The sequence below is a fragment of the Puntigrus tetrazona genome, unplaced genomic scaffold (genome assembly GCF_018831695.1).
Source record: "Puntigrus tetrazona isolate hp1 unplaced genomic scaffold, ASM1883169v1 S000000283, whole genome shotgun sequence".
Classification (NCBI taxonomy): Eukaryota; Metazoa; Chordata; class Actinopteri; order Cypriniformes; family Cyprinidae; genus Puntigrus; species Puntigrus tetrazona.
Genome location: NW_025047944.1, coordinates 1942501 through 1964626, shown reverse-complemented (window position 1 = coordinate 1964626; position 22126 = coordinate 1942501). Strand labels below are relative to the sequence as shown.

The 22126-nt window shown below is 40.7% G+C and overlaps 4 protein-coding genes across 4 annotated transcripts in view; 3 read left to right on the top strand and 1 right to left on the bottom strand.

Annotated features, from left to right (window-relative positions):
- The first annotated feature begins 413 nt into the window (after nt 1–413).
- On the top strand, nt 414–3603 carry ghitm (growth hormone inducible transmembrane protein). The gene is made up of 9 exons (XM_043231236.1): nt 414–564; nt 843–979; nt 1070–1172; nt 1606–1717; nt 2069–2210; nt 2432–2540; nt 2632–2820; nt 2895–3066; nt 3156–3603. Exons 2-9 carry the CDS (start codon nt 866–868, stop codon nt 3241–3243), a joined length of 1029 nt encoding a protein of 342 aa, XP_043087171.1. The 5' UTR covers nt 414–564; nt 843–865; the 3' UTR covers nt 3244–3603.
- Nucleotides 3604–5755: 2152 nt separating this feature from the next.
- LOC122333494 (cadherin-related family member 1) lies at nt 5756–14110 on the top strand. Its single transcript, XM_043231136.1, has 17 exons — nt 5756–5881; nt 6302–6397; nt 6858–7003; nt 7123–7173; nt 7479–7568; nt 7889–7975; nt 8701–8817; nt 8946–9089; nt 9314–9392; nt 9495–9595; nt 9679–9879; nt 10289–10441; nt 10532–10696; nt 10809–10876; nt 11701–11929; nt 12169–12423; nt 12679–14110. The coding sequence occupies exons 1-17, from the start codon at nt 5821–5823 to the stop codon at nt 13243–13245; spliced, it is 2610 nt and encodes an 869-aa protein (XP_043087071.1). The 5' UTR covers nt 5756–5820; the 3' UTR covers nt 13246–14110.
- A 1370-nt stretch (nt 14111–15480) lies between these two features.
- Nucleotides 15481–21190, bottom strand: lrit1b (leucine-rich repeat, immunoglobulin-like and transmembrane domains 1b). Its single transcript, XM_043231063.1, has 4 exons — nt 19717–21190; nt 18904–19364; nt 18495–18800; nt 15481–17101 (listed from the first exon to the last, which is right to left on the bottom strand). The coding sequence occupies exons 1-4, from the start codon at nt 19866–19868 to the stop codon at nt 16026–16028; spliced, it is 1995 nt and encodes a 664-aa protein (XP_043086998.1). The 5' UTR covers nt 19869–21190; the 3' UTR covers nt 15481–16025.
- A 348-nt stretch (nt 21191–21538) lies between these two features.
- Nucleotides 21539–22126, top strand: part of rgrb (retinal G protein coupled receptor b) — a 3264-nt gene continuing 2676 nt past the window's right edge. The window contains exon 1 of the mRNA XM_043231064.1: nt 21539–21780. Within this exon, the coding sequence (XP_043086999.1) occupies nt 21705–21780 (76 nt within the window). The 5' untranslated portion in view covers nt 21539–21704. The remainder of the gene's footprint in view (nt 21781–22126) is intronic.

Genomic DNA, 22126 nt, shown 5'->3' with positions numbered 1-22126 from the left:
AAATACAATAAATTCCTCATTGTTTCGAGGCATAGGCTAAAGAAACGACAGAATGTTTATTGGAATAATATTGTAGTAGGATTTTAATTGTGGGGAAAAAATATGGCTACTTTCTCAAAAAGATTTCATTATTATATTATATATCGAATTTTATATGAATTTTATATGAAGTAACCTATTACAAACACAAAACAATTGTGTAACAATATTCAGTATTCATCAATTATTTTTTTAAATTATGTTGTTCAGTCCTAACATTATCAGACCACTACTTTATTTAATCGTTCCTTTAGTCTTGTTATTCTAGTAGTTCTATGCGATTAATAATAAAAACACATAGAATAAACAAACGGAACATAAAGTATTTAAAAGCTAACTCTAAAAAAGCTAACAAATTTACAACGTTTGTCTAAAATGAAGTCCAAACTTCAAGACCCGTGGTGCTTTGCGGGTCTGTCGCCTGTCTATGACATCACACCAGGAACGTTCAGGAACGTGTTTACAGTTTGTTGCGTCATTGGTACAGACTCCTCTGAAAGGTGAAATTAGATAACAAACCAGCCGGTGAGTTTTACTTCTAAATGTATTTTTTAAAATACAGTACAGTGTAAAAAAGTTGTTCTACGGATTATTTGCTGGACTCGTGTTTTAGGCAAACAAGGATAGCGCTGAACATCCTCTGCTTGTTCTTGAGTGTGTAACATATAACGTTCTTCTTGTCCTGTTTGAATGTATTGTTTAGCAGACAAATTCACTCTGCTTCACGCGAAAGTATCTTTGCTTTACTATTCATAAGGAATGATGATTATCTCTCGTTTTTGCCTGTTTTCCATGTTCATCAGACTGGACTCAGTAGCGGTCAGTAATGCTGGTAGCACGCCTGTCATGTCTGCGGTCAGCCCCTGTGCTGGGTCTGCGGTCAGTCCTGCGGAGTCCAGCCCTGATGAAGTCCGGTCCACCCCAGATCAGACCACAGCAGGTTCCTGACCTCTTGTGTTGCTGTTAGCCAGAGAAGAGCTGCATTTAAACGTTGTCTTCTGATCATGTGTTTCATGTTGTTTTTGATCAGGGTTATTCCACCAGGACTCGGCTGGGATTCCGCCGGAACAAGACGGCCAAAGATCAAGTTCAGGAATCAGCGTTTGAGCCTGCTATGGACACAGCAATTAAAAGTGAATTCTGTTAACATGTTTTAAAAGACACGGCTGTACCATGTGTCTCATCAACAGTCATTAGGCTCATTTGAGATAGACGAGTTCTGCTTGCTGGTTAGAAATGCTATACAGAAATACTCCACAGCATTTACCAGCAAAATACAATCAAGAAGGGAAAGCTCAAGCTTACTGGATTAATAATCAAACAAACGTGCAGACTCACACCTGTTCTGTGTGTCTTTGGATTGTGGAGGGAAAATGTTAGTCTTAGCCTCTTAGCCTAGACCCTGATCTCAGCTGTATCTGGTTCATGTGATCAGATCACTAGAGGCTAATGCTAGGTCTGAACATTATGTGACAAATGCATGTTTGAATCTCTAAAGCTTCAAAATCAAAAGCTGAAGTCAACTCTCTAAGAAACAGCTGATGCTTGTGATTTTCTTCTCTGCAGTCGACAGCATGGGTCGGATCATCCTCGCCGGAGGCGCTGCCGTTGGACTCGGAGCATTGTGTTATTATGGCCTTGGGATGTCCAATGAGATCGGAGCCATCGAGAAAGCAGTGTAAGAGTCACCTTCGCATTCAGACACTAAACGAAATAAAGGCTAGGACTGATCTTAATGTGCCATGAATCAGCAGCTCTCAGCTTTAGTAATCTTGGTGTAATCTGATCCTGTCTGAATGACTGCGAAGCTGTTCATTTTGATCTCTGCAGAAGTTTCTGTGGAGTTGAACTACAGTAGATAAAGGCTGACACATTTTACTTCTCATTTTAACGTTTGAGTTTTATAAATGGCTTCATTATACGATTGTGTCCTGTTACAATAAGCTCAACTGAGCTGGATTTAATACATTACAGATTCTGTAAGAGCTCCTCATGTAAAGTCATTTCAGGAGTCCTGTGTGTTTGACAGGATCTGGCCTCAGTACGTGAAGGACAGGATTCACTCCACATACATGTATTTCGCGGGCAGCGTGGGTCTGACGGCGCTCTCGGCCGTGGCGGTCAGCAGAACGCCGGCGCTCATGGGACTCATGATGAGGGGCTCCTGGCTGGTACGCAGCTGATCATACTGCTTTTTATTTATTTCATTACACACTTCACATACATTTTTCATAGCAAAAAATCAGCAAAACGTAATGTAAAGCTGTTTTGACGCAATCTGGATTGTAAGAAGAGCTATATAAATGATACTATGGCGTGGTAATGATCCAGCTTGAAGTTTAATATCCACATTGACATTTAATGTTGTGACAACCTTATCAACAATCCTCAGGCTATTGGTGCCACGTTTGCTGCTATGATCGGTGCCGGGATGTTGGTGAGGTCGATCTCATATGAACACAGTCCGCTGCCGAAACACCTGGCCTGGGCTCTACACGCAGGTAAAGAGCTCCTGGACAGACTGAGTGTGCTTTGGCTGACCTCCAGAGAGCGCTGCGAGGTCAGTTTTCACTGCTAACTCTTCATGTGCAGGTGTGATGGGGGCCGTTATTGCTCCGCTTACACTTCTGGGCGGTCCGCTGATGGTCCGAGCGGCCTGGTACACCGCAGGAATCGTGGGCGGTCTTTCTACGGTGGCCATGTGTGCTCCGAGCGATAAGTTCCTGAGCTTGGGCGGGCCGCTGGCCGTGGGCTTCGGCGTGGTGTTCGCCTCGTCTCTGGGTGAGAGCATCTCTGTCTAATCAGATTAAAACAGTTACTTCACATGAGTTTGATCTGATCTCTCCTCTCTACAGGCTCCATGTTTCTGCCCCCCACCTCGGCTTTCGGGGCCGGCTTATACTCGGTGGCCGTTTATGGAGGTCTGGTCCTGTTTAGCATGTTTCTGCTGTATGACACACAGAAAGTCATAAAGCGAGCCGAGACACACCCTCTCTATGGCGTTCAGAAATATGACCCCATTAATGCGTAAGTGCTTTCTGTGGGCAAGAGGAAGCAAATGTTTTTTACCTGTGTTGCTGCAGTCTGTTATCATCGCTGTTCTCTTGCTCTTCCAGGTGCATGGGCATCTACATGGACACGCTCAATATCTTCATGAGGCTGGTGATGATTCTAGCCAATGGCGGCGGAAGCAGAAGGAAGTAGCCGTAAGAAGACAAGACATTGACTGGAGGAGAAAGATTTAGCTAAATAAAAGTTGCTCATTTATTTGTTTAAAAGCAGAAAAAAACTTTCTTGGATTACTTTCAGCTGCATTGCATTTTAAACATTTCCAACAGTACTAGCTAATTGGCATAGTTAATCTTATAAAAATGAAAATGAATGCAGATTGTCTTACTCAGTTCCACAGCTGGTGTAATTATTACAACCATTTTGTATATTTATTTTAGAAAAGAGATCACAACAGACTTTTAGTTATTGCACATAAAACACTTGTCTCGCTGTGATTGTTCTGTTCTTGCAGTTTGGGGTTCATGGTTCAATAAACTTTAGTTGTATCTCAAACTACATCTTTACCATTTATTTTAACAACATACTTGGCACTGTATAAGAAACTGAACTTTACAGCAGATGAGGTTGAATCTTCAAGACAGAAATTTCTTATGTTCTGTTATCTTGCATTTCATTATTTCAGGTGTTTTGATGATTTTACAAATTGATTTTGGGGTCTTTGATTCATTCAATTTTTTTCATTTATTTCCATGAAGTCTGTTCTTCTGTTATTAGAGCATCTGGCCATCAGCACACATTCGTGGTTTACTCTGACCAGTGGCAGATGACAGTGAGATTAGTGAATAATCCTTGTGTCTCCATCTGTATTCTGATGCTGATTAATCCAGAGAGGATGAGAACATCAGCACTGCTACAGGCGTGACTTACTTTAAAAACTCTAACGTTAGGAGATATTCTTTAGACTTTTTGACTGTCAAAGCACTTAAACTGCATTAATGAGAAGTAATGGTTATCACTTAGAAGCAGATGACAGTCATCTCAAGTGTATTTGTGTGATCCTGTAGTTGCTCTGAGAGCAGTGAACCACTAGAGGGAGCTCACTCTCAGAGAAGATGGACACGATGCGTGGCCAAGTATTTGTGCTCTGCATTTAACTTGTACAAGTACACACACACACACACACACACACACACACACACACACACAGAGCTTGTTAGGGGTTTGGTCACCTAAGTCGCTGTGCTGAGGGTGGAGAGAGAACATTCACTCCCAGACCTGAGACTCAAACCCACAACCTTTGGGTAACTGGTCCAACGCTAACCATTAGGCTCTGGAAGAAACTAAATCACAGATTCACTTCTCAGACTGAACAGATAGATTGTTTTGACAGTAAAATACAAACTATGTAACAAATTTTACACTGAAATAAGATGCAAACAAAGAAAATAATAATAATGACAAACCTTTTTCAAAAACCTTACTGATTACTGAAAGAATCTGAAAGCTTAGAGATTACTCAGTCGTAATTACAATTTGAGAGGTTCTTCATTTGCCAGATACAAGTCTTCCATCATTATATATTTTAATATTGATTGTTACAACTATGACTGGATGAGTCAAATATGAAGTTTGACGCTTATGTTGCTTGAGAATTGTGAACATACACAGCTAATAAACTATAATACTCGATGGAACAATATTTATTGCTTATATTCATGTTGTATTGAGAAGTATGTCTTACTGTTTCTGCCATTTAATAAAGCTAATCTGTTTGAGATGATGAATACAGTGATTTCACTCCAAATTTAATTACAGTAATACATCCATAAAGTGGCTTAATGATTTAAATATATTTTTTACATATGATCTGTGTTCATTAGTTATTCTGCATTAGAAGTAGGAACACTGAAACAGATGGAACTGCAGTGTTTTCAGTGATGGAATATAAACTGATTACACAAAAAAACTATTCCTCAGTAAACTGTTTACGGTCTGATTTGTCCAGAAATGATTCTGTGATTTGAAAATCTGATCTGTTTATTCTATTATAGCCTCATATTTTGCATACAACATTATAGATTATCAAAAGAAGCTCCATCATTCGAGCATTTGTACTCAATGACTCGTAATCATTCATATAAAGTTTTATGCAGAAATCCAGACATTTTTTTTCCCTGCACTCTGGAGTTTCTGCTAATGTGTCCGGGGCAGTGGACAACCTGACAGGTCATATCTGTAATGTTCAGTTACTTGTACACTTAGGAGCTCAGTTTCTCTTGTGTTTTCACTCCGTAATGTGTGAAATGTGTGACGCAGACAACAGATGAGCGTCACATTGACATCTTAAAATAGGTCAGTGACAGATGCTGTGCTTCATCAGGAGTTGATGCAAATTAAAACTTTATAGCAAAAATATGAATGTATTGAAGGTTCTTTCATTCTATTTAATTTAGTTCTGAATGACCCTCGGTTCTGTTTCCAGGTTTGAGCAGGACTTATAGAGTCTGCTGCTGAATAAAGACATGGCACTTTGTTCACAACTCTTATATGAACACACTAACCTGAGACTTTCTCTCACTGTTGTCACCTGCGCCCCTCGCTCCTGTGGGTCGCGGTGTTGTTCTGGTCTGTTTGAGTCATGAGCTGCAGTGGGTTGAGTCACAGGATTACTGAAGATGCGCTCAGACGTCTTTACAGACGTCTTCAGACGAGCAGGAGCTGCAGAGCTCTCCATATGATCCTTCAGTGTCTGTGCACTTTCTCTACAGGATGAAGAGTATGAAGAAAAAACAGACTTTTATTCTTCTCATGGCACTGTGCATGTGTATGGGTGAGTTACTGGCTCTTTTACTGGTTAGAGATGAGTCTGTAGTGTGTGTGTAATCAGCTTCAAACTGTGCTTGTCTCAATAATCCTTTAAGTATAAAGGAAGGACTGAGCAAGTGTTTGCAGGAGAGCAGAACTGTGCTTTGGAAATGCACATAAAATACACTTTTGACTTAATTCCCTAGAATTTGCAGTAGAACTGTATTTTTATTTTTGTATTTTGTATTTTCAGTGACATTCTTGACTGAGACTGAATTCCAGTTAAATTGGTCTAGATCATTTTTGTCAGTGGTTTCATTTAAAATTACATCACAGTCCCAGTATTTATGCGTGTGAACATCATCACGAGGTTTAGTAGCTTTAAATGTTTGATGTATGTTTCTATGTTATTTGATGCTGAGTTGCAGGGGTTTGTCTTTTTCAGGACAATCTGACTTTGCACCGTATTTCTATGATAACGGAGCTGGAAGCAGCAACGGAAACATGGCGTTATTCAGCATCGCTGAAGACACATCTGTTGGTCAGCATTTAATTTTATGATAACATGTTGATAGTGAGGAATAACAGACAATATAATAAAAAAAACATCACACACTGTATACAGGCACAGATTGAATGTGTCATTTGGAACTGATCAGAGAACATAGATATAATGAGCCTAATCACTCCAGTCCTGCGGAATACATATTTGTTGTGTGCAACAATTCATTCGATTTTTATAGAATCAATTGTAATCTAATCAGCTAATTGTGATCTAACATGAGTGACAGGGAAGTTTTTTGGGTGGCTTTAGGGTTCTAGAAGCTCATTTTCTGGGAAGTGTCTGTATCTGTTCATGGTGGATATGACCCTGCTTTTACTACATTTAACAAATATTATATTATTTGCTACTAAGATACTTTTTTGTAGTAAATAATGTCTTTAAGATAATAACACACATACCTCACCTGATATGACGAATAATTTGGACTCTTTCACAGGGACTCATGTTTACACACTAAACGGCACTGACCCCGAAGAAGAGCCGGTGACCTACGGCATGACCTTTGATAAGAGCTCCAAAGAGTTCTTCAGCGTTGAGCCCAAATCAGGGAATGTGACTCTAATACAAGCCCTGGACAGAGAGGTGAGAGTAGATCACATTACATTCAATCCTGACACAATCACTCTGGAAAATACGTGTCAGGATGAAACCATGATGTCAAACAAATCTGTCTCAATAATTCACTTGTTTCTATTGCTAAGGTTCAGGATGAGATCATTGCATTTGTGACCATCACAGATGGGAGAAATAAGGTGAAAAACATGATTCAAATAAAAATATAGAATATATCATTTTTCTATGAGAAATTTGTATCCTTACCTATTTTTAGGATTTTTATTAATACCTACTGGTGCCAAAACTATACACTTCACTTTTAAGAAATAGTAATGCTAGTCTTTGACAGATGATTTCAAAAATATTATATTATTCATTAATCATTATTTAGTCCCATTACCTTCTGATTATTATGCAAATTGTGTTAAATGTGTTTTAATGTCCATTTATGTTGTATGTACTATTGGTAAAGTCAGATTTACTTTATATCTCACTTCTCCAGGTTGTAGAAAATGTCAGAGTGTTTATCACCGATGCTAATGATGAAAAGCCTGAGTTTCTGAATCAGCCACTCATAGTTGATGTTCCTGAGGTGAGAATGAGAAGACGTTTGGAAATGAACAGATCAGTAGTTGTGGTGTGTGGTGTGTGGTGTGTGTGTGTGTGTGTATGGTGTGTGTGTGTCTGTGTGTTGGATTTCTGGCTTATAGGAACAGATGTTTAATGATATGGTTATGACAGAGGTATTACAATCTGAAGGTGGTTTATGACGATATTTTCAATGTCCTCATAATTAGGTGTAGGGTTGGTGTGGAATATTAACACATTCTCCACAGTATAAAAACATTACACCTATGGAGAGTCCCTACAAGTCCTAAAAACAAACATGTGTGTGTGGGTTATGTGTTGAAGGATGCAGCCTCGGGCAGCAGCATCTACAGAGTCCAGGCGGTCGACAGAGACCTCGGGTCAGGAGGAAGTGTCAGCTACTACCTGCAGGTTAGACAAAACCACATGCTTTTAATTATGTAGTCTCTTCTGAAGGGAGGAAGATAACAATCAGTGAAATCTGAATCTGTAAAAGTAGTGTTAAATATGCTTGTAGAGGACAGTCACGGGCCTCAGGAACCATCGAACAGATCGTGATAGCGAAGCATCAGAAAATGTGCTGCTGCTGGATTAAATTTCAATTACATTTAGGCAGGTTGGAGGCTTAGCCTGGCTTACCTCTGCGCTCGGCCACATGTCGCATTCGTTAGGCATCTGAGGTCAGCGAGGAGAGTGTCTGAGGAAAAACATGACAAGTCAATCTCTATGATTTCTCATCATTCTGATGCATAAAACATACTTCATCCAGCGAGCAGTTGTGATTGTATGATTCAGATCTCAGCAGCTTGTAATGGTGGTTCGATGAGTGCCATTTGCCAACTGAGAGTTTAATAGTTTGGAACAGATGGCCTCCTGAAGTGTTTGTGATTGTGGCTTTGTGTTTGAGAGAGAAGCATCATATCAGGGTTACTCAAATCTTGCCCTGGAGGGTTAAGCTCCAGCCCTGATCAAACTCACCTACCTGTGCTTTTATAATGATCCTGAAGACAAAGATTAGCATGCTTATGTGTTTTTGATCAGGGTTAGAGCTAAACTCTGAAGGAAAGTGGATCTCGTGGGCCAGCTTTGAGAGTCCCACAATTGTTATTTTTTATCGATTGTTATTTTGTTTGCAGTCGATGCCCAGCACTAAATTCACTATCGATGGTCACAGTGGAGTTCTGCGCATCAGACCCGGAGAATCGCTGGACTACGAGCTCTCCAGGACTCATTTTGTCACTGTGGTTGCGAAGGTGAACAACAGACGCATGAAATCTTGTTTGCGTTGATCTTGAAACATTAAAGTCCACATGAAGTCCAAAGATGAGAAGATTTCCTCATGAATCAGTCAGTTAGTATCAGTGCTGTGTGTCTGTTTCAGGATGGTGGAGGTAAATATTATGGGAGATATCAGGTCATGACCTCCACAGCCATCATAACCGTCAATGTCCTCGATACCCAGGATTCTCCTCCAGTTTTTATTGGCACTCCATATTTTGGATTTGTGTATGAAGTCTCTATGCCAGTAAGTGTGACATTATTTCATATCTAAAATCCTAAAAAAACCTTCATTGTGCTTGTGTTCCATTATTTTTCAAGAAATCTACATTTTCATTTAGATTTTCATTTAGGTATCACATAAACAACTTTTTGTACTCATTGTAACTGTTTATTGAGAAATGACTCCAACATATTTGACAGTATTGACTGGCTGAGGATGCCCACTAACTTTGTGTGTTTTGTGAGCAGGGTTCAGAGATATTCACGGTTTCTGCTAAAGACGGCGACCAGAACAACCCCAACGCCATCCATTACTCCATTTTGAGCGGTCAGATGCGTTGTAGTGCTTATTCTAAGCTCCAGAGATAAACAGTCATAGTTTATCAAATTCTTGCACTATTAATATCTCCTGTCTCTTCTGTTCTCGAAGGCAGCGACGGCTTTTTCAGCATCAACAGCACGAGCGGCTGTATCAGCTTGACATCATTTCCTGTACAGCTGAGAAACGAGTTATATGAGATAAAAGTCAAGGTTTTGACTTTGGTTGTTACAGTTTGAGTAAGTATTTCTAATTAGCTTCACATGTGGCCTAATACGACTCTTTGTAAATAAAGGCTGCAGAGGTTGGAGCCGACAGGTTTTCAGACTCCAGCGTGACCACGGTCACTGTTCGTGTGGTGGACCTCAACAACCACCCGCCCACGTTCTACGGCGAGAACAGCCCTCAGAACCGCTTTGAGCTGACCATGTACGAGCATCCGGCGGAAGGAGAGATTCTCCGCGGTCTGAAGATCACGGTTAACGACTCGGACCAGGTGCGCAGTCAACAGTCGCTCATGAAACAGAGAGATAGGTGTATTTCATTTAGAGCACATCAATGACATTTAGCTAATCATACTAAAAGTGAGAAAATTAAACTGCAGCTCAACAGAAGAACAGGGTAGCAGTGCTGTATTACTTTCAGTCCTTCACATTTCACACAAATCACATCTGCAAACCACAAGATTCACACACATCATGGCACAGTGACTAAGAATAAGGTTGTTAATATCTGATATGTTGATATCAAATGATTCGTTGTTTTTGCCTGCTTTCTATACAACAATTAAACACTTTTATTTGAAATAGCACTTTGTTATATTTTTAAGGATGTTTTTCTGTGAATGTTTACTGTTTTTTCACCATTAATGTCCCATGTTCTCTATATCTCTCGTTCTCATTCAGGGAGCAAACGCTAAGTTCAGGCTCTTGTTGGTGGGACCTTCTCGAGTTCTCCGTGTGGTTCCTCAGACAGTTCTCAATGAAGCTCAGGTCACCATCATTGTGGAAAACTCGTCTGCCATCGACTATGAAAAATACCAGTTCCTAACATTCAAGGTCTGATCCTGATCTTTTATTTTGATCACACGGACAGTATCTTTTAGCTGAATGTTTGATCCTGAGGAGTGTGTTTGTGATGTTTATCAGCTGTTAGCGGTGGAGACTGACACTCCCGAGCGCTTCAGTGCCACTGCAGATATCGTGATCAATCTTCTGGACACAAACGACAACATCCCAAAGTTCTCCTCTGAGTTTTACATCGCCAGGATCCCTGAGAATTCCCCAGGAGGCTCCAATGTCGTCTCAGTGACCGTGAGCTGATTGAAATGATGCTTAACAGTGAATAACAGTTCTGGGTCTTATGTTGGACGGTCTGTTGCTTTGGGTGTGTTTTGAGCACTGATGTGTATCTGGTGTTTTTCAGGCAACAGACCCGGATTCAGGGCTTTGGGGAGAAGTGAAATATTCCATCTATGGCTCTGGCGCTGATCTGTAAGTACAGAGCATAGTAATGAACATTACTGGCTTTGAATCACGGATTCCTCAGCACCACAAAAAAAATTTTGTCATCTGTTTGAGATTTAAGTAAAAATAGACATCACTCTGCAAATAATGTTAGCTTGATATTTTTTGCAAGTAAAAGATCAGCTCCAGCAGAACAGGACCAAACTCAGTGTCTTGTCAGTCATCTTCTTGAGTTTGGGGTCAGAGGTAAACTTCAGCAAAAGTGGCAAAGCTGACCCCACGCTCGCCCGTATCTGGATGCTTTGCTTGTTTTTATAAGGCCAGTAAAGGACTAAAGGACATGCACAAAACAGCTTATAGACAAGACTCCAGTGAGGGAGCTGGCTAATCTTGTAATGGGATTGAAGAAGTAAAAATAGCGTCTCCACACCCGCGAGTGAGTCAAGGCCCAATTAGCGAGTGATTTGACAGCTGGAGGTAGAACGCATACGGGTAATGCAAAACCTGTAAATTTATGCCTTGATTCTTCTCCAATGCAGGAGGCGAATTATAATGGTGTGAAAAATAGCAGCTTTTTGGCTGACTGTTAATTTTCACATGCAGAGAGTCACACTGACAAGAATAAAGCAGCCAATTAAAATCCAGACTTGATGACAAGCTCTTAAAATTTAGGCACACAGCCATATGTTTATTTTGATCTTATAATGGCCATTAAACAGAGAGACTGTAAGCCATCATTAAGATCCAGTGCATCTCAACGTTTGGACACTTCTCAAACTAGAAGCATAAGTTCAACAACATCTGTGATGCCAACTACATCACTGTTCTGAAAACAGTATTGTCTGTTGCAGGTTTCTCATTCATCCCACGTCTGGCATCATTTACACGCAGCCCTGGGCCTCTTTAGACGCTGAAGTGAAGTCAAAATATAACTTCTATGTGAAAGCTGAAGACACTGAGGGCAAATACAGCCTCGCAGAGGTCTTTGTGACGGTGCTGGATCAAAATGACCACCCACCAGAATTCAACCAAAACTTCCTAGAGAAGACCATGATCATTGGGGCACCAGTGAAAATAGAGGTTTGTGTTATCCGACAAAACTCCTATTTTTTGGACAGCCATCTGTCTTACATCCCAGTAGATTAGAGCAATATTTAAAAACCAAATCTCACATTGAGCCTGATGGCATGAACTCCCATGATCCCACAACCAGCTTAAAGTTCTGCATCTGTGAGCAATCTGACTCAACAATATCCTCACTCATGGTGCGACTGTGAATATTATGATATTATTTGAATCTGATTTTGGTTTGTTTTCAGGCTGTGGATGAGGACGCAGAGGAACCCAATAACTTGATTGAATATTCCATCATGAAAGCCGATCCAGACAACATTTTCGACATTAACACCTCCACAGGAGAGATTAAGCTCAAACCGTACATCAAGTCTATGGAGATCGTGCAGAACATCACCAAACAGAAAGACTGCCGGTGGTCTGTGGTGGTCCAGGCTCGTGATCGAGGCTCTCCATCCTTCAGCACAACGGCGGTTGTGAAAATAGACATCACGGATGCGGTGAGATGAACGGGCAGCTTCTAAAGAGCATTGTTTATTTGTTTGGGGAGAATACCATTGTTACTACCATAGTGTCCAAAGAAACACAAGTACTTTGAATTATGATATGAATTTCTGGGTATAAAAACATGAAACTTGTTTAGATCAATGTAATAGAGTATTTTATAGTTCATCCATAGTAATTTTTCATTCATGTAGTCCATGTTCTTCATGTGAAGAAAATGAAAGTTATTTAGACTTTTTGTGTTTTTTTAGAATCGTCTCAAAGGGCCCATGGCTGCTTTTCTAATGCAGAGCCGAGACAATCCAGTGAAAGCTCTTGGCCTGGCTGTCAGCATTATTACCGTGATGGTTTTGGTGACAGTTATGATCTCCACGATCATGTACTTTCGCAACACAAAGTCTAACAGGATCACGCCGGCACGCCGCATCATTCGCAGAAGGCCCAAAGAGCCTCAGCGCTGGACCTTCAGGCTCTGGTCTGGACGTAGCGATCAGAAATTTGGGAAGTTCTTGACTGATGATGAGACGAGCTCCAGCAGAGCAGAGCCTCTGACCCCCAGCGCTCCGGTCCTCCCGCCTCCGCCTCCGGTCCACTCCCGGCCCAGCGAGTGGCTGCGGTCAGTGCCCACTGTGTCCGGATCGCTGGCCTCCAGGAACACCAGCCGCAGCTCCAGCTGGAGGACCAGACAAACCACTGACGCCGCCCAGAGATCTGGACAGAACAAAGATGGCAGTGGCATCAGCTCCGCTCTTGTGTCCGAGCTTAAAATGAGAATAGAACAGAAAATCAATGAGGCAAATCAAGGCTACTATTACTGACACAATGACCGGTGTGAGAGGTGGATACCAACATGTGTGTTTTTATGGACCGCTGGACATTTGATGCTGCAAACAATTTGCTGAGAAGAATGCTGCTTTTTTTTGTTTTTAAAGTGTTTTTGAAGTGGCAGTCTGGTATACCCGAAGTGTTTTTCAACATGCAGTACAGTCATTTAAGATCTGGCTGGTATTCTTACAAGAAAAAATACCTTAAAAATGCTAAGAAACTTGCCAATGCTGGTATATGCACATACCATGTGTGTTTGTAAACAGAAAGCAGCTACTTGATGCTCTTTATTTCAGTAATGTTCACCTCAAGCTCCTTGGCCTTGCTGTGCTTCTTAGACCCATTTATGCATTAGTTATAGATCTGCAAAAGTAAAGCAAACTCCACTGTAATCTCATAATTAGCACCATACTGCCATCTTTAGGTTTCCTTCAATTTAATCTGAATCTAACCATGAATGTTAGAAGAACTTGTAACAACCCTTTCTGATTTCTACTGATTATTTATGTGATATTGCATGTACTTTGTGTCTGACTGTATTTCTTCAGCCTTGAGGATCTTTGGTAAAAGTCTGCAGACTGTATGGACATTGGACTCTCATTTGTAGTTACTGCTGTCAAACCTTTTTTTTATTATTGTAATTATTGTTTTATAAAGAGTTTTTCACTGATATTTTGAAAGTTTTTGAATTTTCCTGTACATTTTCTGAGAAAGAGAGCAGATGAACATCCATGTGCTATTTGCTGTAAGGCATTTCTGAATGTTAAATGTGTTCATTAGGAATCATCATATCAAGTCTGTGCTTTAGAAATAAAACATTTTTAAAAGTGTTATCTAAAGAAATTAAAAGAGACTCATGTCATTGTCCTATTATTCATTGTTTTTAATATTCATTTACCAAACATTATTACTGAAGCCAACTTGAATGAAGTAAAACTAGCTATTTATAATAGAAATATAAGAATATTTGCAGTGCTGCGATACTAGTAAGATCTGAGCTTTTTACAGCATTTTTTTTTACAAAAAATAATGTTGTTCAAAAATAATGTTATTTGGACTCTAACCCAGATTCCTAAAAAGCTGTAGTATAGTATATCTTGAGAGGAGCTTTTCTATTAATATATCTTGTTTTTATGACCACATTACATTAAAGAAAACAATGACTCCCACTAACCTTGATTATTTGACATTTTATAACATTTAAAAACAATGCAAGAAAACCCTCTCAGTGAAAATGTGTAATCAGTGTTTGCTTCTGTTTATAAAGAACCACAGAATATCTGTCTCTGATGTATATTAACATGCGGTCTATAGCTGGCAGTGCTGTTTTCTTCATCACCGGCGTCTCGGAAAAAAGAATGCTTTTCAGAGAAGCTTTTTTAGCCATAGAAATGTCAAGGCCTTGACTGTACAGAATGGAACTTGTGGGATTTCAGTTAAATCTGATCTTATAATAAAGACTTTTGCAAAATTCTCAGGAATATTTTGCGGGATCCTTCCTATGGAAAGATCAGTAAATAAAGAAAAAGAACCAGCTTGCTCTGTGGTTACAGTAAAACAACCTAACAAAGCTGAATCAATCTAGAGAGCGAATTACTGGGTTATTTATAGAGTGATTCCACCAGCCTAAACTAAAGATAGGAGCCTTGGTCAGATCAGGAGCATCCAGTCTGAGACACGGATCCCACAGAACTCTGACAAAACTGACAGAACAGAACAAGAATATGATGGCCACAGTGTTCAGAAGACGGCTTGAGGAGCAGTTTATCTATAGTCCTGATGACGTTAAGCTTATTACATTTAAACTAACCTGACACGTTTTTTCAGGGAGTAAATTAAGCTTCAACAGAACGCTTTACTGTGAATAGATTACTGAAAACAGTTATAAGAAAAACAACAAAACATCGGTGAAGAAATATGAATTACTTCTATTATGTAAATATCTTCAGTACAGAATTAAATGTGGGATCTCAGTTGTCAAATGTCACATACACAAATACATTGCAATGTAGGTCCACATTTACAGCAGACTCGAGGAGCTTTGCACGACTGACAGTAGTTCAGTGGTTCAGTGGGGTAAATCCTATTATCCTTAAAGCTCAAACTTGTTTGGAAGTTTCTAAATATCGCTTTGAACATTCTGACAAACTAGGAATAGCACAGCTAAGGTGTCTTTATCTCTTCATAAACAAAAAGGAAATATTAAGAGAAAAGAAACCATATAAAAAATGGTTTTATTCAGTTATATTTTAAAACATGTTTAATAAGTACAGACATCAACATTTTCCTGATATGACAGATTATAAGCACAGTTTTAAGGTTTAAGAGTGGAAAACAGTTGCCCCAGTACACTGTGACAAGATAACAGTATAAAGAAGAACAAGTAAAAAGGAAAATGATTAAGCATGCATATTGTCCAAACAAAAAATAACACTCCACGCTTACATAACACTTCGCCTTCTATATTATACAGATGGGTATTATGTGTTGGACAGAGACTTTCCATTGCAGAATATGCATGATAAATGAATCAATGATAAACATACCATTGGAAAAGTGCATGACAAAAATAAAAAATACAAACATTATTATTTCACTCTTGTGTGACAATTTTCCCTTTTTTGAACACCGGACTTTCTCTAAGGTGGCTTGTACCGTTGACGGGCTGAGAAAGAACAAAGCTGATATGTACTGAAGCTTTCGAACACATGGAAAGTGTAATCCGGCCCATGCCAAGAGTGCGTCAGGCACAGAGTCATCTGAAGCAGGCCGGTCAGCAGAAGTACTCGTTGGGCTGGCCCTCGGTTCTGGCTGTGGCCTCCGAGTCGACGCTGGAGCGGGCCGACAGCAGCCGGTTGGACTCGTCTGGGTTGAGTCTACTCAGATATTCCCCCTCCAGCCCTTTGGCTTTGTTGCCAGGAGACAGAGTCTCAAAGGTCACGTACGAGTCTTGAATGTCTTTGGACTTCCGGCCCATCAGTTTCTGCAGCCTGCGCTTCAGTGCTCCACAGCAGACGATGAGCGTCAGAGGAACGGCGATCACGCAGGCCACTGAGATCACCACCACGTTAATGAGCTTCTGTGTGCCGCTGGCGCTGGCCGCCTCGTCCGTGGAGAAGATGACACACTGCTCTTTCTTGGGTACGAGGCCCTTCACGCACACGCAGGCGATGTACTTAGTTTTGGGTACCAGGCCTTCGATGGTGATGCGGTTCTTGCCCGGGCCGACGTTGATGCGGCGCATGTCACGCTCCCCGAAGACGGCGTACAGAACGCTGAAGGACGTGGTGTTGGAGGCAGTGGGAGCCCGCCAGTTCAGCGACACTGTGTGGTCCGTGTCTCCGATCACTTTGACTGAGCGAACAACTCTGCGCTCCGGGCCCTGCTGCAGAGACGACGCATTCGCCTCCAAGTTACTCAAGACGTCCTTCTGAAGCTCTGGCGCTCTGCTGACCGCTCCGGAGACCACTGCAGGCGGCGCCGTGCCCTTTGCTCTGGAAACGCCTTCAGAAATGCTGTAGCTTTCGATCTGGATGGAGGCCGTGGCTTTGGGTCTGTTCAGGGGCTCGATGATGGGCACCGCGGCGGATGTGGCCGGAGGCACGTACCTGGCGATGAGCTTTTCTTGATACGCCGCTCGGCCGAAGCCAGCATTCTTCTTCCCGTGACTTTTCTTGGCGACAGCTTCGTCGATTTGCCACGTATCAGAAATGACAAGTGAGATAATGGCATCTGCACTTCCGACAAAGTTAGTAGCTCTGCAAACGTATTTGCCTGAATCCCTGTATGACACAGCAGGAACGCTGAGAATGGACCAGATGATGCCCTCTTTAGAGATTTCCTGCTGAACTGCAAGATCAAGCAAAAAACACTTCAATATAAGTTCTTAACTCTGCAGTACAGTAATTACAGCAAATTTTGCCGGCATACCTGTATATTTTCTGCTCTCTTAAAGGGGTCATCAGATGCAAAATTCACTTTTACATGTTGTTTGAACATAAATGTGTGTTGGCAGTGTGTACACACCCTTATAATCATAACAAATTCTGTGACATCACACAAATACAGGTCCCCGCCCACTATTGTTGGGTGTTTTCCCTTAGCTCCGCCCTGAGTGACCTGTCATCAGTCCTTAATTTGGAAAGTGATTGAGGTGTAATAATGAATATAGCAGACATAAGTTACTCCCATACATTTCTTAAACAAAAAAACTAAGACGAAAACGAAGATGAAATTTATTTCAGTTTACGAAATTGATTTTGTAAACTGAAATAAAATAAAAATGATCAAATAAGTGAAAAACTAAAATTAAACAAAAGTAACAACATTTATTGAACAACTAACTGAAATAAAATAATAATTATCAAAAATAAATAATCGTTTTTGTTTTCACCCCTTGGCGGAAAAATATAGGCCTACAAGTTGTGTGGTGCGTTAGGGAAATACATGGCTCATCACACACATGGGGTTATGTGACGGAGAGATATAAAACAGTAAAGCCTGCACAGATCCTGCTTGCTAAACCCACCCCCGCAATACTATCCAGAACACTCAAACGGTTTCCTGACAGCAGCACTAATTAAAGAGATTATAAAGGGAGCAAGTCGGAAGACGAACTGCATTAAATCTACAACATTAGGTAGGGAAAATGTTTTATTTTCTCACGCATCACAAACAATCAAACCAACATTAGGCATTCAGTTTGTGCTTTGAAGAAAAACAGACACGCAGAGCAACGATAATTAACAGAACATTTTTGCTTGCATCTTGTCATCAGTCTGCCAAGCTTTCAATCAAATGTGCATTGGCTAAATCATATCATTCACACCCTTATAAAAAAATAAAATTTAAATATGAGCCTACTGTTGTGAATGCCGCTATTATTGATTTTCATTAGTTGCCAGTTATGATTTATGCACGGTTGTTCATGGAAAAATGAGCAGAGCAGCAGGACAGTAGAGCTCATCAACACAAAAGAAAGGGGCGTGGTCAGCACAGCTCATTAGCATTTCAAGGGACATGCACCAAAATCACTGTGAACAGAGCTGGGTAAATAGAGTGATGTTTTAAACTATTTTTGAGAAATTTTAACCAAACTATGTTATAGACTATAAATGGGCATCCGATGACCCCTTTTTATACACAAGTAGCAGATTTAATTATTAAAGCAGATGCATTAGCTATGCCTGGATGCTTTATTTAACAAAAGCTGTAAACCAAAGGAAACATAAAACAAACGTACCGGAGGCGTTCATGGGCTTGCGGTCCGCACGGCTCCAGGACAGCTCGGGGACGGGGACACCGATAGTCCCACAGCGGAGCAGGACATTGTTTCCTATGGAGCTGCGGACCCTCGCCACGGCTGTGTGAACGCGGGGAGCCTGACACTTACGGAGCTCGGTGTCAGAGAAGAGCACTCCCGACAGACTTTCCGGCTCGGCACAGCGTAGACGAGAATCAATGAACGCCACTGACGAGGAAGGTAACTTTTGGAACTGCACCAAGTCAAAGAGACGACAGTCGCACTGCCAGGGATTGTCATGCAGACCTGCACAAAAAACAGACACTTCCGTCAACTTTTCTTTATTTGTCAGTGACTAAGACTTTACAACTGAGATGGAAATGAGCAGAAACAGCAGAATCTAACTCACCCAGTATCATTTTGGAATTCTCTGAATCCTGAGGAGGTTTCAGAGAGAACCATGAAGTAAGAACTTCAGCTGGAACGGTGCTCAGACTGTTGCTGGACAGATCCAGGTAGGTCAAGTTTCTGATGTAGATGGTTGCTTCAGCGGGGATGCTACTGATTTTGTTGTTGTGCAAATCCAGGAGCCGAAGGTTCGGCATGTCCATCAAACATTCCCACGGAAAAGAAGTGAGAACATTCCCATCCATTCGTAATTCATCCAAGGTGTAAAGTCCTCGGAAGCTCTCTGCGCTGAGGGAGGAGAGCGAGTTGAAGGATATCCAGAGGTACTCCAGACTGCTGAGGTAATGAAAGGATTCGCTGGCGACGTGGCTGATGGACGTTTTCTCGATGCGGAGTTTGGAAGTGTCCGAGGGAAAGCTGTTTGGGATGGCGGCGAGGTCGGGATCGTTGCACAAGACGCTCCTATAAAAACACATCACACAGGTCAAGCACAGTGACCTTTTGTGGAGATATTTGATTGTGATTTTATCATACTCTACTTTGCTTAAATATATTGCTATGACATATTTCTCTTTGACTAGTTTGCATTTCTAATTTTGCATTCATTGTATTTTATTTATTGTATTTGTGTGTGAACGGCAGAAGTCTGAACTAACAAGCAGAGAAGATTAAAAAGCACACACACGTTAATCCAACGACTAAATAAAGAGCACAGACAATCTGGCCTGTCAATATTCTGCAGACAACAATCCTTATGAGACTTCTCTACAGGATGGTTTCATTTAGTTAAATGACAGTCCATGTCAAATCTTACCTTGACTTCGATCCGTCACTCAGTTTGTGGTAGAAGCAGCTGCATTGAGCAGGACAAGTGCTGCAAAGCAACGGAAAGCAGAACAGCAGCAGCGCAAAAACCCGAAACATGCGGCCAGACGCAAAAAAAGTCCAGAAGCCCAGAGCGCACATCTTCTGTTATAGCTAGCGTCCGGATGGGTTTGAGGATGTTAATCACGCAGCATATGCAGCATCTCTGTGGCTCTCAAACACTTTCTGCTCGCTCTGCTTCGAATCCCCAGATAAAAGGGATAGAGCAGATTAGAGGAAGGACTTGGGGTATTTTCACTTACACGATTATTCCTTCCTGGAAGCCCATAGGCTGTGTGCTTGTCTTTTGTATATATACAGACCAGACATTTCTTTTTTTGATTGGAGGGTTAATTTTAGACCTGGGATTGGACAACAGTTTGTGAATTCACAGCATCTTATTGGTGAATGTCTTTGTTTTGCTCTATTTTCACATGACATACCGAGTAAATCATATAGTGTCTGGGAAATCTTGAATCTTTTGTGATGTGTCTTTTTGAAGATTATTATTTAAATTAAAAATGTTATTACAGACATAGAAATAGAAACCCAGCACACTATAGGTTATTTTATACATGCAAAAGATCAGTGTTGTTAGTTTGACCTTTGACTTGACATACCAATAGATCAAAACTGCAGTTAATTCAATAATGAGCAAAAGCAGGACTTGAGTATAAATCTCAGTGTTTATGGTGCATTAAATTGATGATAATATGAACGATTTTTTTTCAGCCATATTATCTTTTCTATTGCATCGGCTTTACTCACATGCCTGGGTATAGTGGTTACCTAATGTGATAATCCTTACTGTCTGCTTGGTCTATAATGCCTATGATTAAAGCAAAAAAAGCAGATGGCGATAGATAGCAGAGTGAATACTCGTTTAAAACACGAGGTGGCGGTAAAGAGCGAAATAAACTACAGACATTCGTGTGTTGTTCGAAATATTGTAGTTCATTGTGAATTCAAACATATTTCTATATTATAACAAATATGTGTTCGTATCCAGTGTGACATTTTGTCAAGTGTCAAAATAAAGGAAATGAGTATCAGAGTTGTTTATCCACAACAATATCCTATTCTGTCAATGAATAAACTAAATTCAAACTCAATTGACTCATCATAGGCTCACTTAGAACTGTATATTATATAAATATGAATGAATTAATTTAATAGACACTTTTCTCAAGTGAACTGGTGAAACAACCGCACGATCCTCCTGGGCAGAAAACACAAATGCTGCTGTGTATGTTTAGTTCTGCCAGCTGAAAGAATTTAGAAAGATTACAGTGAACACGTTTCACTTCAGTGTACATAACGGCATTAACATCTGAAACCTGAGGACTAAGAATTAGTTTCCTAATTACAACCGTTTGCACTGGAACCTGTTGTAGTCAGATTACCACTTTATACAGCTAGTGTGTGTGTGTGTGTGTGTGTGTGTGTGTGTGTGTGTGTGTGTGTGTGTGTGTGTGAGACAAGTGTATGTTTCAAGCACAACTCATTAATAAAAGGTTATAAATTCAGTGTATTTAATAAAAAAGAATGGGACAGAAAATGATCATCTATTTCCTGCTATTTTTATGATGGGCACAAACATTTCATTTACAAACATCGTGAATTCTGGATGAGCTGTCAGTGGAATTAAGAACTCAATGACCATTAATTCAAAGATTTGTTTAGTTTTATGGAGCATTATTTGGTGGTTGTTTGAGCATGCACTGTTAGTTAGAAGCATCAGTAAAGGCACACAGAGCTGGATCTGAAGCAGTGGTCTGCTCTTAAAGCGCTCTTCAGACGCAGGGCTGATTTCACAAACTTTTGTGGTATTAAAACATTCTTGCGAGGATTTCAGAGGCTTTAAATCTCACACGCGCTTTCACAAGAAATAAACACACATATAAAGTGTGACACTGTAGAGCAGCGGTCAGAAGGAAAATGGCTTCGTACACGTTACCGGAGGGCTTCAGCGACTTCGACATGTTCGCCTTCGGCTCGGCGCTGCTGGTGGGAGGTGAGTGCTTCTGATCCAGCCATCCATCCATCCATCCATCCATCAGTGCTGGATAGCTCTTCATCGGTTAATGTACTGATAAACGGTCTGTTTGTGTGATTGATTAGTAAAGGCTGATCTATCGATTAATGAGGGCTGCTCTTACTGATCTGTGAAAAGCAGAAAGCTTCGTAAATACATCCTGAATTAGAAAGAAATAAATCGTAATCAGTTTCATGCTGTAATGGTTATACAGTGATGGCATCTGATCTGATTACTGTGGACATGGTCATTCTTTTTAACAGTGTTATATTTTCTTAGTATTATAAATCACAGTGTTATAAATTCTGTTCTCCATGTGTTCTTC